At 38.6% G+C, this 12639-nt stretch overlaps 1 protein-coding gene across 5 annotated transcripts in view; it reads right to left on the reverse strand.

Moving 5' to 3' along the window:
• Nucleotides 1-1933: 1933 nt before the first annotated feature.
• LOC101735715 (serine proteinase stubble) overlaps nucleotides 1934-12639 on the reverse strand; it is a 44546-nt gene continuing 33840 nt past the window's right edge. For 3 of the 5 annotated variants that reach the window (XM_038017134.2, XM_062672977.1, XM_038017138.2), the window contains exons 3-8: nucleotides 12341-12628; nucleotides 8669-8846; nucleotides 7368-7560; nucleotides 6332-6436; nucleotides 5217-5324; nucleotides 1934-4247 (exon numbers count right to left, since the gene is read on the reverse strand). In XM_038017134.2, the coding sequence (XP_037873062.1) occupies nucleotides 4068-4247; nucleotides 5217-5324; nucleotides 6332-6436; nucleotides 7368-7560; nucleotides 8669-8846; nucleotides 12341-12628 (1052 nt within the window). In that variant the 3' untranslated portion in view covers nucleotides 1934-4067. The remainder of the gene's footprint in view (nucleotides 4248-5216; nucleotides 5325-6331; nucleotides 6437-7367; nucleotides 7561-8668; nucleotides 8847-12340; nucleotides 12629-12639) is intronic. The other 2 variants (XM_021352700.3, XM_038017142.2) reach the window with 1 other exon arrangement.

Genomic DNA, 12639 nt, shown 5'->3' on the forward strand with positions numbered 1-12639 from the left:
ATGTCACTTACCGCTACACCAGACGGCCGTTAAATAGATATAGAATAGATATAGAATTAAATTGAGCAAGTGTTGACAAAGATCTCGGTCACTCGCACAAAAACTCGCCTTCATGACGCCACATCCCTCCCAGGAAACATCTCATTGAGTTAGCACTGGCGTGCAGATTCATTATTCGGATCTTTTGCGAGGCCTGTAGGACCACTTTCTCTCTGTCTGCTGGTTCTTCCTCACCGATCTCCATAGCCAACAGGCAGAAGACCCAAAAAATTAAGAAGCCAGTATTCTATTCCAGCTATCGACATGATCGAGTGTCGCCATCTACCGTCGTTGCTTCTTCACTATTTTAGTTTGTGCCCTTTGTTGATAGATGTCGCTAAATTAATTCGCTCGGGATTATTAATTTGAAACTGATGAAACCTCGTTTAACTGGTGGTAGGACCTCTTGTGAGTCCGCGCGGATAGGTACCACCTATCCACTACCTAAAAAGCTGTGCACTACCACCACCCTGCCTATTTCTGCCGTGAAGCAGTTTGAAGGATGGGGCAACCGTTGTAACTATACTGAGACCTTAGAACTTATATCTCAAGGTGGGTGGCGCATTTACGTTGTAGATGTCTATAGGCTCCAGTGACCACTTAACACCAGGTGGGCTGTGAGCTCGCCCACCCTACTAAGCAATTAAAAAAAAAACTTTATAATTTTGGATGGGACCGCGCTTCCGTCGTGTCGTACGATTTATATAATTTATATGCGAGTTCATCGTATTGCTTCATTGTAGCGAGTTAGCATATACACCAGTTTTTGTCTGATGTAAACATAAAAAGCCTTCAAAACTAACTGAGTGTTTTTTGTAGAAACAATCAGAGAGACACGAAATTCAGTGATTTCTGCTTAAGCTTTGTTTAAGTGGTGCTGCCAATCCGGCTTACTTGTATTACAGAGACTATCTATGTCTTCCAGGAAGTGAGACGGTCCTGGATGATGGATACAGTCGAGAGTTCCAGATCTTCGCTCCGATTGAGTGGAGTGAGTTCCTCGGTTTTTACATAGTAATAAAAACGGTTGATAGCCACCGTTAAGGAGCGAATCACAGCGTTGAACGCGTTGACTGGATTTTTGGTGCAATAATTAGCGCCCTGATTGTTGCGCTGGGGGTCGTGGGTTCGATTCCCACAACGGGCCAACATTCGTGTGATGAACAAGTTTGTTTGCTTTTTGTCTGGGTGTTTATTCTCTGTATATTATGTCAGTCTCTGGTGTCTATTACAAAGGGAATCCTTAATTGAGGCCGCACGACCGTGCGTGATTTGTTCCCATGTATATATTTGATGAGAATGTTTTCGTACACTTTCGACCAACTGATATTTGGATACCTCGGCTAGTACCAGAAAATAGGGTGGTAATTGGATAAAGCCTGACTGGCTCGGTGGATTCAAACAGATGCAGAGATCATAGCCCTATTCGTTGGTCCCGCCAGGTGGAGAACAATCTGGAAAAAGTGGTCTCCGAAGCTATTTGCATTAGTGATCGAGCTTTCTACATCATCACTGGTGTTGCGTAGAGTTTATGATACTTAGCAACCCACTGAGTTTCTCGCCGGATCTTCTCAGGGGGTCGCGTTTCCGATCCGGTGGTAGATTCTGCGAAGCACTGCTCTTGCTAGGGTTCGTGTTAACAACACTCCGGTTTGAGCCCCGTGAGCTCATCTACACAGGTTAGGGCGAAGCTGAAATAGCCTCTCAAGGCTATCACCAGAGGTAGGAAAAAAAAACTTAGTATTGATGAGAACGATGTGACTTTGGCCCATTTTCAATACGTATGGGCCTTATATGCATTTAGTACACCTACTTGAAATAATGGATTTACGATTTTAATAAATCACGATGACATTCAAAATGAGGACCATTCAAAGAAATAAAAAGCTGTGCATTTATAAAAATAATTTATTATCAAAAAAAAAACATTTGTATAAAAGTTACATCTAAAAATAAATAGCTCTACAAACGTACAGACCAAAATGTATTAAATGTATTTGTATATCTTAACTTCATTAATTTATTTTTCTCCTAGAACTGTAAATCTGTGAGATCCAATTACTATTTAAAACTCATAGAGCTTTCATTATGATATTAGCACTAAAAATCAAAATGACAATTCTAAGGCTTTCTAATTCTGAGGTCGAAATTTCATAAATGTGAAATAGAGTATATTGGATTGGGAATGAATTGGTTTTTTCCATAGACAAACAGACAAACGTTCGAGCAGTAAGTGATCCTACTTCATTATCTGATGACTGACAGACACCACATCCAAAACATGGGTAATTTAAAAACCAGGGCAGATTTTATGATAAAATAAATGAAATTTTAACTGACCGCGTTTTCTGGGTCACTTAAACTGGAATAATATATTAATTAATTTAACTATTTACACAATACCACAAGTTTTGCTTGCTTTTATTTACACTTTAAAAAATTCAAGAAGAGATAACTATCACGTCATGCTTTGTTAGAAATAGACAAGCCCGATGTAACGACCCATTCGAGCTGGGGTTTAGACTTATTTTTGTTTGAATTAAATTTTATTTACTTCGTCAAAATTACTTGGTCGTAATTATTTATTTAATCTATATAGAACAATTTCGTTTGCTTGCTCTAAGTAACTTGCTTGCTCTAAACTGCTTGCTTATTTAAATAGCTTGTTGGATTTAAAGAGCTTGCTTGATTTAAATTGCTTGCTTATTTAAGTTGTTTGCCTATTTAAATAGCTTGTTGGATTTAAAGAGCTTGCTTGATTTAAATTGCTTGCTTATTTAAGTTGTTTGCCTATTTAAATAGCTTGTTGGATTTAAAGAGCTTGCTTGATTTAAATTGCTTGCTTATTTAAGTTGTTTGCCTATTTAAATAGCTTGTTGGATTTAAAGAGCTTGCTTGATTTAAATTGCTTGCTTATTTAAATTGTTTGCTTATTTAAATAGCTTGTTGGATTTAAAGAGCTTGCTTGATATAAATTGCTTGCTTATTTAAGTTGTTTGCTTATTTAAATAGCTTGCTTAATTTAAATAGCTTGTTTGATTTAAATTGCTTGCTTATTTAAATTGCTTGCTTGATCAAAATTGCTTGCTTGATTTAAATTAATTGCTTGCTTTATCTAAATTTCTTGTTTGTTCTATATCGTTTTTGCTATAGTATACCTAACTTGATCCTTTGCTTTGTGCACATCAAAATAATGTAATCCTTTCACTAATTTTCAATTTGACTTTATGAATTTAATAAAATAAAAAACCCAACATCATTTTTACGTTTGTAGCTGTAAAAATGATTTATTAAAATTAAATAACTTATGTACATTGACAATATACATATTTTGTATGTACCCTGTATTTTTTAACAAACTGTTAGCGCCCCACTGCTGGGCCAACCTGATCCCACTATATTCATTCAGGACTTTTAAAAGGTATGGTCCTTTAACATAAACAACAAAGATTCTCATTTAAGACATTCATTCATAATTTCATTAACTGTGAATAAATAAAAATCGGTAGATTATTTTTTTTTGTTTTTGTTTTAGGCGAGCACTTTGTGTTTATTAAATTTGCCACTTCTATTAATTTTAATAAACTGCAATTTTTAATGTTACCAGATTATGGAGCGAATTTTCCTAAATATCCTCGGGATATGATTACCTTTGTTTTATTATTTTTTTCATAATTTTTGTCACAGTATAATTAAACTGGGAGATTCCCCTACTCCATGCTACTTGCTGCTTGCTCTAAACCGACTTTTCAAAAAGCATCACTAGAATGCTCAATATGCTCAAATATCAAAATTAACTATTTCATTAAGAAAAATTAAATGGTTTTCTTCACTACAGTCTGTATAAGTTGTAGTTAGTGGCTGATTTGAATCTTGAGATCAAATAAGGAGCTGTCAGTGGACCCTATGGGGGCCTACACGTCTCACTATCTGATGTGATGAACCTCGGTCGAAGGGTAGGACAGCTGCTGACGGCCTTTATGTAATGATGTCCATGGGCCCCTCTAACCAGTTAACGTTAGATCGAGCTACGTATTGATGAGTTTATCGATCCAGGGAACGAATTTCTGTATGTTAGTGTAGACTCCGGGCAGGTGCTCCCGGCCGCAGCCGATGCCCCAGGACACGAGGCCGATGAGGGTGCTTCGCCCCTCGTACTTCATAGTCAGTGGCCCCCCGCTGTCGCCCTGACAGGAGTCTCGGCCTCCCTATGAATAAAAAAAAATTGTGTTCGTTTTGGTTGTATTATTTGTTCACTAGACTATGGATCAGGGTTCGACTCAGTCAATGTCTGTGTTAACGATATTTCTCAGTATCAGGAAAGGATCCTCCTCTTTATGTCAATAATCCTCAACGCTTTGTTTCGTGGTCTCATCTAATAATATTCTCCTGGATTATCCTGCGCCAGAGAGAGAGAAAGAGAGAGTAGAGTGTATCTGGTTCGACCAGCGCATTGGTATGCGCAGGAAAGCGATAAGGCATTCTTTTTTATATCTTCACCACATGTTATAAATATATCAGAACAAAGGACAATTTACAAGTTATTAATAATTGATGTGATTCTGTACCGAAAACAAATACTGCTCATATCAGATGCCACTCTCAGGGAAATGTTTGAAGTCACGAGCTGAAATTATGTTTATCTTATACTTTGGTGGTAGGGGTCTTGTGAGTCCGCACGGGTAGGTACCATCTATTTCTGCCGTGAAGCAGTAATGCGTTTCGGTTTGAAGAGCGGGGCAGCCGTTGTAACTATACTGAGACTTAGAACTCATATCTCTAGGTAAGTGCCGGTATTAACGTTGTTCATGTCCATCTAATAAATGACAAAACGAGCCAAGTTTCAAAATTGGTCCACCGAACAATTCCATTTTCATTATTTTTTTTTTTTTTTATTCCTTAGAAGCGTGGACGAGCTCACAGACCACTTGAGTTAAGTGGTTACTGAAGCTCATAGACATCTACGATATAAATGCGCCACCCACCTTGAGATATAAGTTCGAAGGTCTCAGTATAGTTACAACGGCTGCCCCGCCCTTCGCTCGGTGGAAGAACTAGTCGTCGTCTTAATGGCCATTAAAACAGATATTTAAAGAAGTCTGCTCCTATCTAGCTGTCGTATTAATGTTGCTTCGCTCCGTCGTGTTGTCAGCTTTCAGTACATTGTCAGGGCTCACCTCCTTGTAGCCGGCGCACAGGAACACGTCGTGGATGGTCTCCCGGCGGCCGGCCGCGCGGAACCAGCGCTGGCAACGCTCGTTGGGGATCACCTCCACATCCACCTCCTGAAGAGACCAGTCAGCCGAATTAAGTTGAGGGGGTAGCGGGGAGTAGGCATGAAATGGACCGATTTAATGAAGTCTGCTGCCGTTAAGTGAATGCAGTATGGTGCCCTCGAACATATAGAAATAGAAGGACATTGCATCTTAATTTAGGACAGTTAATTTAAGTCAGGAAGGGGGGGGGGAGGTCTCTCATGCAATGAACCGATTTAATGAAGTCTGCAGTAGGAGGTCGTTTAAATGAATGCAGCAGTGTGCCCTCGAATGTATGGAAATAGAGGGACATTGCAACTTAATTTAGGATAGTTATTTTAAATCAGGAAGGGGGGGAGGTCTCTCTTGCAATGGACCGATTTAATGAAGTCTGTAGTAGGATGTCCTTCACATTATAGATGCATCAGGTCTGACCACCTTACTTTACAAGACGATCTCGATCGTTCTGTCTAAATTGTAAACGACTATGAAGTCAGATTAAGGGTTGTAATTATTTCATGGCAAAAAAACCCGAGCTATCTCAATTTAAGCTCTGATAAGCTTAAAGCTTAAAGATCCCTTTTTATTGCGCAGGTGAACGAGCTGATGGCGCGCTTGATTTACAATAGTTACCCATAGACATCACAACCGAAGTATCTTTTTTATATTGCCGTATAGGCAGACGAGCATACAGCCCACCTGATGGTAAGTGGTTAGCTTCACTCATGGACATCAGCAATGCCAGGGGCAGAGCCAAGCCGCTGCCTACCGTTTAAGACTCTCCACAAGCCTCGTTTGAAGCAGGATCTGTCCTAAAGCGTATCCCACCCTCTAAAATGATACGTGACTATTTGAAGATTCTCTTACAAGTGAATTCCAGTTGCTCATTGCAGTACGCCGGTACATTACTCAGAGAATGTTGTTGTCCAGAATCTTTTAGTCACCTTGCGACACTAACGGAAAGAGATGGGTGTGCCAACACCACAGAGCTAGAAATTAACTGAATTGTAATTATTAAATCCCAAGATCAGTGGTACCTGTAGAATGGAAGGCACGGTGCTCTGACCGTGTCTGGTCCGGCCCCAGCCCGCCACTGTCGCCATCTTACCAGCGAGCTTCATCTGCTTTTGTGGCAGGCACACCTGAAATGTATTCAAATCATCTTTCTTTGAGGACGTTGCGATAAGGCTTTGTGGATTCTTGTATTTTATCTGGCAAAAATGACATGAAAGATCATGCTCAGTCAAGGTTTCATGTACTGCCGCCTCAAAGATGCCAGGTGGTAGCCTTAATTGCCTTACCCTCTGTGGGTATTTGGTACTTTTCAGATAAATTGTTACTCCTGTGCAGGATTGGAGCACTGGTACAATCTTTTCTTTTGACGCGAGTACACAGGGCGCCTTATCTTATAAGTATTAGATTCCGAACTTTGGCATTATTATTTATTAGACAGGAGGATGAGCTCCACAGCTCATCTGATGTTAATTGGATGGCTCACGTCAATGATGAAATGGCACCGCCTATCTTGAGACATGACTTCGAAGTTTCAGTTTTACATATATAGTCTGAAATTTTTTCTATTCTCCATTTTTAATAATACCCATTTATATAATAGTTTAAATATATACACAGCGCTTTCTATTAATGGAATAGCATCATCATCATTTAATGCCAACTTTTTTTTTTTTTTTTTTTATTGCATAGATTGGTGGACGAGCTCACAGCCCACCTGGTGTTAAGTGGTTACTGGATCCCATAGATATCCACAACGTAAATGCGCTACCCACCTTGAGATATAAGTTCTGAGATCTCGAGTATAACGGCTGCTCCACCCTTCAAACCGAAACGCATTACTGCTTCACGGTAGAAATAGGCAGGGTGGTGGTACCTACCCGTGCGGACTCACAAGAGGTCCTAGCACCAGTAATTACGCAAATTATAATTTTGCGGGTTTGATTTTTATAACACGATGTTATTCCTTCACCGTGGAAGTCAATCGTGAACATACATAGCTCTTGAGTTTGTTTGCGAAAAACGAAGCTGAGATTTCATATTGGTCATGTCTCCTCTCACCGGCAGAATATGCTGTTTGAATACAACTCCTCGGTCCAGCTGTACTAGTGCCACGTCGTTCCTGAAGTCTGCTGGCTCGTAAGACGGGTGCACCTCCTTCCTCTGCACCGAGAACTCCTCGTGGGAGTACCTCTCGCCCGCATCACGCACGTCCCATTCGCCGAGACGAACTCTTAGTTGAGAGTTTGGAGTTCTGGAGAGAGAGAGAGTACAGTAAACACGAAACTGATTAGGATATAAATACACTTTTTATTAGCTTCAGACGTATGTATGTATGTTTTTTTTTATTGCTTAGATGGGTGGACGAGCTCACAGCCCACCTGGTGTTAAGTGGTTACTGGAGCCCATGGACATCTACAACGTAAATGCGCCACCCATCTTGAGATATAAGTTCTAAGATCTCAGTATAGTTACAACGGCTGTCCAACCCTTCAAACCGAAACGCATTACTGCTTCACGGCAGAAATAGGCAGGGCGGTGGTACCTACCCGCGCGGGCTCACAAGAGGTCCTACCACCAGTAAAAACCAGTATGTGTTTGTAACAGAATTTTTTAACATGAATTTGACCCCCCTTCAAAATGTCGGATTAACTCGAAAGGCACACTTATTAAGGACAGTTCAATATTTAAAAAATATATTGAAAAAATTGAAATCCAACTCAAAAGTGCTTTTCAGGATATTATCAAAATAACACTTCTACTTATGTCTGTTCATAAAATATTTATAACTACTTATACCAAGCACCCCACGCTTATTTACAATAAAATCATTTTTTCTTACATTATTTTTAATTCAAAATTATTAAAATTTATTTTTTATTTTTTAGTTGGATTTTCTATAAAAGCGTATTTTGTTAGTTTTTAAACTATTATTTATTTATTTGTTTATTTATTTAGTTACACTAGCAAGTGAACAATAAAAACATTGAATAAGTACATGACAAATGTCACCTCAATTACAGGTGTAAGTTGACAACATCGATATAGAGAAGTATGGTCAATTGAACAAAAATACAATAAATAATTTTAAGAAATATGAAATCCAGAATAATATTTTTTCACTAAGTAGCAAAAATTTTTATATTTATACTGCTTAGAAAAAAGAATATTTATACATTTAAGTAAAACTAGGCTACATATTTTGATTAATTAAGATTAGGTTATATTCAGTAGGGAAATTATGTTTAATTCAATTTTTATTTTATTATTAATTATTTAATTAATTTTAAAAACGATATTTTGAAAGTAGAATTACAGACAACGCGTCTTGCTTTAAAGATCAACAGTAAAAGCGTACTCACGTAGCAACGCAGTGGGCGGCCGTCACCACCCATCGATCAGATATCAAGGCTCCACCGCAGGCCAGCTTCTTGCTCAGAAAACCTGACTTGATCAGGGCAGCCTGCCACGGATGGGAGCCGAAGCCGGTGGAATGACCCCCAACGATACGGTTCGAACGGGTGAAATGCTCTCCGCAACCTGTAAACCACGTATATGTTATTTAACTACTGTTCTTTGGTTAAATAGAGAGAGAAAGAGAGAGAGAGAGAGAGAGAGAGAGAGAGGGAGAGAGAGGGAGAGAGAGGAAGAGAGAGGGAGAGAGAGAGGGAGAAAGAGGGAGAGAGAGGGAGAGAGAGGGAGAGAGAGGAAGAGAGAGGGAGAGAGAGAGGGAGAAAGAGGGAGAGAGAGGGAGAGAGAGGGAGAGAGAGGAAGAGAGAGAGAGAGAGAGAGAAAGAGAGAAAGAGAGAGAGAGAAATAATACACTTTATTGCACACCAAAACATAATTTACATTCAAAGAACAGTCAAAAAGCAGATACATTTATACAATAGGCGGTCTTATAGCTAAAAGGGATCTCTTCCAGACAACCGTTTAATTTATAGAAATTCTGGAAAATATAAAAATATAGCAGGTATGTTGCGGTGTACTATAGACAATATATTATTATAGAAAATATATACATACAATAAACATAATATATATACCGTTTACATATAATATGAAATGTTTAACTAACTGATTTATATACCAATATACATACTTACATACATTACATACTAATATACTTATTTACTTAAATAAATATTAAAATCTTAGTGACGTCAAGCAACTTCGTCTCATTTTAAGTGGACACTAATACTCTCCGCGTACAGCGATACCTAACGGTAGTATCCTTCCGATAATTCGTGTTCATACCACATACGAATTATATTGGGGAGACAAGTAAATAAACAGTTTTTTTTGTTATGTTGTATCTTGAGAATGTATACGCGTGTACTTTGTTGTATGTTACTCTGTTGTTTATTGTTAATCAAAGGGAGTATGTTGTGGAAACTTACCTTCTCAATGATATTTTATATGTAAAAAGAAGCAGATATGTTTCAAGCGCACGTCAAGTGAAGACTCGAAAACAGGCCAATTGGGAAGTTTCGTCTTTAGTCGCGTCTAAACATATGCAATAATAATATAACAAGTGCAATCGTTCCAATTATAGCTATCTTTTTTAATCACGCGCTTATCCCATCTTTTGTACTTTTCATTAATGCTACTTGTCAACATGTGTGTGCACTATATCGGTAGGTATGTAGATATATATGGCGCGGTCAGATTTGAAGAGTCAGTTACAATGAAGATAACATGAGTCGACTATTATCAAAGCCGGCAATGTGACTTTCGGACAATTATTGGTAAATCAGAAAAACGAATTATTGACTTTGTATTCCATTGGCAGTCACAAAACTCTTCTGAACGACATCTTAGATAAATAACAGGTTAAGTATTAACCTTTATTTAATGCAGGTTTTGAACCGTATTCTTTGAAGGAGACGATTATATTCAAATCAATCTGTATTGACATATCAATAACATTTTTTTGTCCAAATGCACAGATTGCCACCTTTGATAATAGACGACTCACATATCTGTTGTATAAAAAATCATTGTATCTTCTACAGTCAACGGTGCGGGAAAATAAACGCTAATAAATTACAATATTTACATTACACGTCACACGTAATTGTTGTTACATCATACAATGATACTTTGTACAGGTTCAATGAATGCCCTTTTGAATGATTTCCTTTGTCATACTTCATTCGAAGGAGACCGAAACATGCATTGATCAGTTTTAAAATACATAATATAACATATTAAAAATATTTTTACGGTTTATTCTGGCGTTTCTATGGACATGGTCCCGGATTATTGATCACGAAAACAGTAAAGTATGCGTAAAGTCGAATATAATTTAATGGTAATAAAAAAAATGTAAAAGTGATTTTATTTAGGTCTATAAATCACGAAAACTGAAGAAAAATATTAGCATATACTATTGTTTTGTTCAGTTAAAATTTACTTACCGTTTTATTAAAATATACAATGTAATTTAAGAACAACTATAGATAATAAATACGGCCCACTTGATATCCAGGGCCTACGGAAACCCGATACGGGATACATGAGGTCGAAACCTCAATTTTGCAGTAGGCTGCGGCTTAGCTCTGCTCCTGGCATTGCTGAAGTCCATGGGCGACGGTAACCACTTACCATCAGGTGGGCCGTACGCTCGTCTGCCTACAAAGGCTAAAAAAATAAAAAAAAAACCCACTAGAAATCTATCTACCCCACACTTGAAACCGGAAACCATGATGGAGGCCGCAGAAATAAGCAGACAGAATGTCTACCCACTTGTAATACACCCTGGTGGTAGGACTTTATGAGTCCGCATGGGTAGGTACCACCACCCTGCCTATTTCTGCCGTGAAGCAGTAATGCGATTCGGTTTGAAGAGTGGGGCAGCCGTTGTAACTATACTGAGACCTTAGAACTTATATCTCAAGGTGGGTGGCGCATTTACGTTCTAGATGTCTATGGGCTCCAATAACAACCAAACACCAGGTGGGCTGTGACCTCGTCCACCCAGCTAAGCAATAAAATAATAAAAAGCTTATCCGAATATTGTAACCCACAGTCGACTCTTACTTAAAACAAAGTAGAGATATATTGTATGTTAAACATTCCGGAAGCATGTGCTGTACAAAGTGAAAAGGTGCGTGATGATTATGTTATAACAGTGCAATGCATAGCTTGAAGTGCTTAATAAGTAATGGAACGAGAATTGAAACGATAATCAACACTTGTTTGGTAACGACTAATACATCTTAATATAAATTATTAATCAAACCCGCAAAATTATAATTTGCGTAATCACTGGTGGTAGGACCTCTTGTGAGTCCTCACGGATAGGTACCACCACCCCGCCTATTTCTGACGTGTAGCAGTAATGCGTTTCGGTTTGAAGGGCGGGGTAGGCGTTGTAACTATACTGAGACCTTAGAACTTATATCTTAAGGTGGGTGGCGCATTTAGATTGTAGATGTCTATGGGCTCCAGTAACCACTTAACACCAGGTGGGCTGTGAACTCGTCTAGCCGTCTAAGCAATAAAAAAAAGGAAAATTTAAACGAAAATTGGGTATTATATGTCTTTTAAATGTTTATTATAAGATGCATTTATTGCTGTAATAATTTTTAAGCTTATGCGGGTATCTGCATAGCGAATAGTTCAATTTGTCTAGTCATTAACAAATATTTCAAATATATTGAGTTTCCGATTGCCAAGTTGCAAGTCAGCTGTTGCAAGTAGGGCACAATCATGGATAAATTGAAGACTAGGATGGTAGTAGAATAATAGGTCTACCCTTTTTCTGGTGCATTCATTGGTGTTACCATGTAAAGCCCATAGTTAGCCTGCCCTTAAATGTTCACGGTTATGATATTTTAAATATTTTTTTTCTTTTACAGCTCTTAATACTTAATACAGTATATGGTAAAAATAAAGAACATTAGCAACACGCTACATATCAAATTCATTTAAAACAGATGTGATCATCATCAAAACCCAAGTTCCATCACCGATACAAGCGTAAAGAAAGAAACCACCCAGAAACAAAAACCGGTTATCACAAATCTCACCCGGCTGACTCGAACCCGGCTGGTTGCCGTTCGTGTAAACTTGCACATAATCATCATCACCGTTGTGTGTTGGTGTGTAGAAGGGCTTCGAAGTGGTGACCTCGTTGTAAGTAGGCTTAACGTGAAAATAGTGTGTGTGCCAGTCCGGTTTCGTGACCGGTTTCGGCCTCGTCGGCTTCGGGCGATCTTGCTCCGGATAAACTACAACCGGTTCGTCGAATTGGTTCGTGTTTGTGTGGTAATCGTAGTTCTCGTGTGGGAATGAACCGATTAGTTCTATGAGGTCACCTGTTTTAAAT

This window comes from Bombyx mori, chromosome 2, assembly GCF_030269925.1.
Source record: "Bombyx mori chromosome 2, ASM3026992v2".
Classification (NCBI taxonomy): Eukaryota; Metazoa; Arthropoda; class Insecta; order Lepidoptera; family Bombycidae; genus Bombyx; species Bombyx mori.